Source organism: Triticum urartu, chromosome 7A, assembly GCF_056163025.1.
Source record: "Triticum urartu cultivar PI428250 chromosome 7A, HENAU_Tu73, whole genome shotgun sequence".
Taxonomy (NCBI): Eukaryota; Viridiplantae; Streptophyta; class Magnoliopsida; order Poales; family Poaceae; genus Triticum; species Triticum urartu.
Window position 1 is genome coordinate 638495133 of NC_141879.1, and position 2210 is coordinate 638497342.

At 54.8% G+C, this 2210-nt stretch overlaps 1 protein-coding gene across 1 annotated transcript; it reads left to right on the forward strand.

The window, feature by feature from the left end:
- Positions 1-304: 304 nt before the first annotated feature.
- LOC125520772 (E3 ubiquitin-protein ligase BOI) lies at positions 305-1674 on the forward strand. Its single transcript, XM_048685787.2, has 2 exons — positions 305-847; positions 923-1674. Exons 1-2 carry the CDS (start codon positions 446-448, stop codon positions 1472-1474), a joined length of 954 nt encoding a protein of 317 aa, XP_048541744.1. The 5' UTR covers positions 305-445; the 3' UTR covers positions 1475-1674.
- The last annotated feature ends 536 nt before the right edge of the window (positions 1675-2210 follow it).

Below are 2210 nucleotides of genomic sequence, written 5' to 3' on the forward strand. Positions count from 1 at the left end.
TTGAGTTCTGCAAATTAGTCAACCGATCGATGGAATACGTCGGGAACGGAAAAGCCAGCAATTTCGGTGCAGAAAGGTAATATGACACGTCGAATTCGTGGTCTCCACTCCAAATTTAGGGAGAGATTGAAACGGAAGCCATAAATAAAAGGAAAATCCCTCCTGAAAAGGAGAAGGATTAACTATCGAGGGCCGGTCAATCTAATCTTCAGTTGCTTTCTCACTCAGGCCAGGGCCAGGGGCGGGGGACGTGGACGCCAACCAAAACCCGGTCACGCACCATAAATACCCGGCTGCCTGCCATCTACGGACCTCGTTTCTTTGCCACCCTCGCCGATCGATGACCGCACCTCCCACCACATCTGACTAACTCCGGCCGGGGACGCATCGCCTTGGCTTGGCTGTATATATAGGAGCGGACGACGCGCGCGCCCCATCAATCGCCATGGCCTCCGTGGACCTGCAACGCCTGCGCCACATGTTACTCACCACCGGCGCCGGCGGCGGTCACCACCAGCTCGCCTCCGCCGCTTCTATGCCGGCCAGTGGGCCTTGTTATGCCGCTGCGGTGCCGAGCCAGCGGGGGCACCAGCCGTACGCGGACCTCTTCGCGCTGCCGCTGCCGCCGCCGCCCACGACGACGGCGGCCGCGGAGCAGTATTCGGAGTTCTTGGCGATGGCTGCGGCTGATCTGGCGAAGAAGGGCGTCAGCCCCGACTGTGCTCAGGAAATGATCACCAAGAAGCGGAGGCGCGACGAGCAGTCGTCGATGCTTGGCGCGGCCGACGTTCTTGCGGCCCACGCGCAGCAGCAGATCACCGACGTCGACAGCGTCCTGCTCAAACATGTAAGTCCCATGATCAAATCGCCGCCACCGATCGATGCTTTGCGTTTCAGGCTTTAACCGTGGTCGATGATGCAGGCGAGAAAGATGTGGACTACTTTGGCGGAGCAGACGCAGAGCCAGACGAGGCTTATCGTCTCGGCCGTGGAGGCCAGGGCGGCGAAGCGGCTCAAGGCCAAGGACGAGGAGATTGAGCGGATCAGGAGCATGAACTGGGCGCTCGAGGAGCGCCTTCGGAACCTCTTCATGGAGGCTCAGATGTGGCGCGACGTCGCGCAATCCCACGAGGCCACGGCCAACGTGCTCCGCGGCGACCTTCAGCGGGCGCTCGACGTCCAGGCGGTCCATGGCGGTGGAAGCGGCCACGGTCAGGAAGACGACGCCGAGTCCTGCTGCTGGGGGGAGAACCAGGTACCCGTCTGCCCGGAGGAGGAGGTGGGCACGCCGGTAGTGGAGGAGCGTCACGCGACAGGAGCAGGAAGGTGCAAGGGGTGCCGCGAGGGCGCGGCCGTTGTGCTGCTGCTGCCGTGCCGGCACCTCTGCGTGTGCGCGCCGTGCGCGGCCGTGGCGCAGGCGTGCCCGGTGTGCGGAAGCGCCAAGAATGGCAGCGTCTGCGTCAACTTTTCGTGATGCGGGAGGAATAGTTTTAGAGTCGACGTTTTGTTTCCTTCTGAAACTTTACTAGCAGAGTCGACTTTAGTTTTGTTTCCTTCACCTTTTTTGTTGTTGTTGACGGGGCTGATAGGGCAATGGTTGGATGACATAGATATCAGAGGAGGATTTTCCCTTCTTGATGTCAAGAAAAAAGGGGGTTCCCTTCTTTTGTTCAATTTAGCTTTTTGCTCGAGCTGTTGCATCAATTGTTCAACAAGAACAAAAAAAATCGTAGTATTGCAGATATATGCTTCAAATTAAATACATAGGTTAGAAAATTGTGTTAAAAATAAGGTTAAAAAATTGTGTCCAAAGGTTTTGCGGCAACTTAGATGAGCGCGGTGGAAGATGGTGGAGACAGTGTAAACATACACATGAAGACATTAGAGACAATGAGATGACATCAACGACAATGGTGGGGTGGGAGGGAGGGGGCGAGAAATGAGGTCAGGAAGTGTGCCGCCTAGCGATGCATCTAAGAATTGATGGATGGCTAGGCTTAGGCTTTAGAGATCTACATAACAGGAAGCGGGTTGAAGATAGGAACCGATACAGATCCAACGGTCTAAAGATTGACTTGAATTTAAGGAAAACTTTCTTCGCTGACAAAAGGTTGGCCGGCTAAATTCGTAAAAACGATTATATAGAAGGTCATTATTTAATTGATTTAGATCCAACTATCCAAAGATTGATTTAAATTTATAGAAAATAT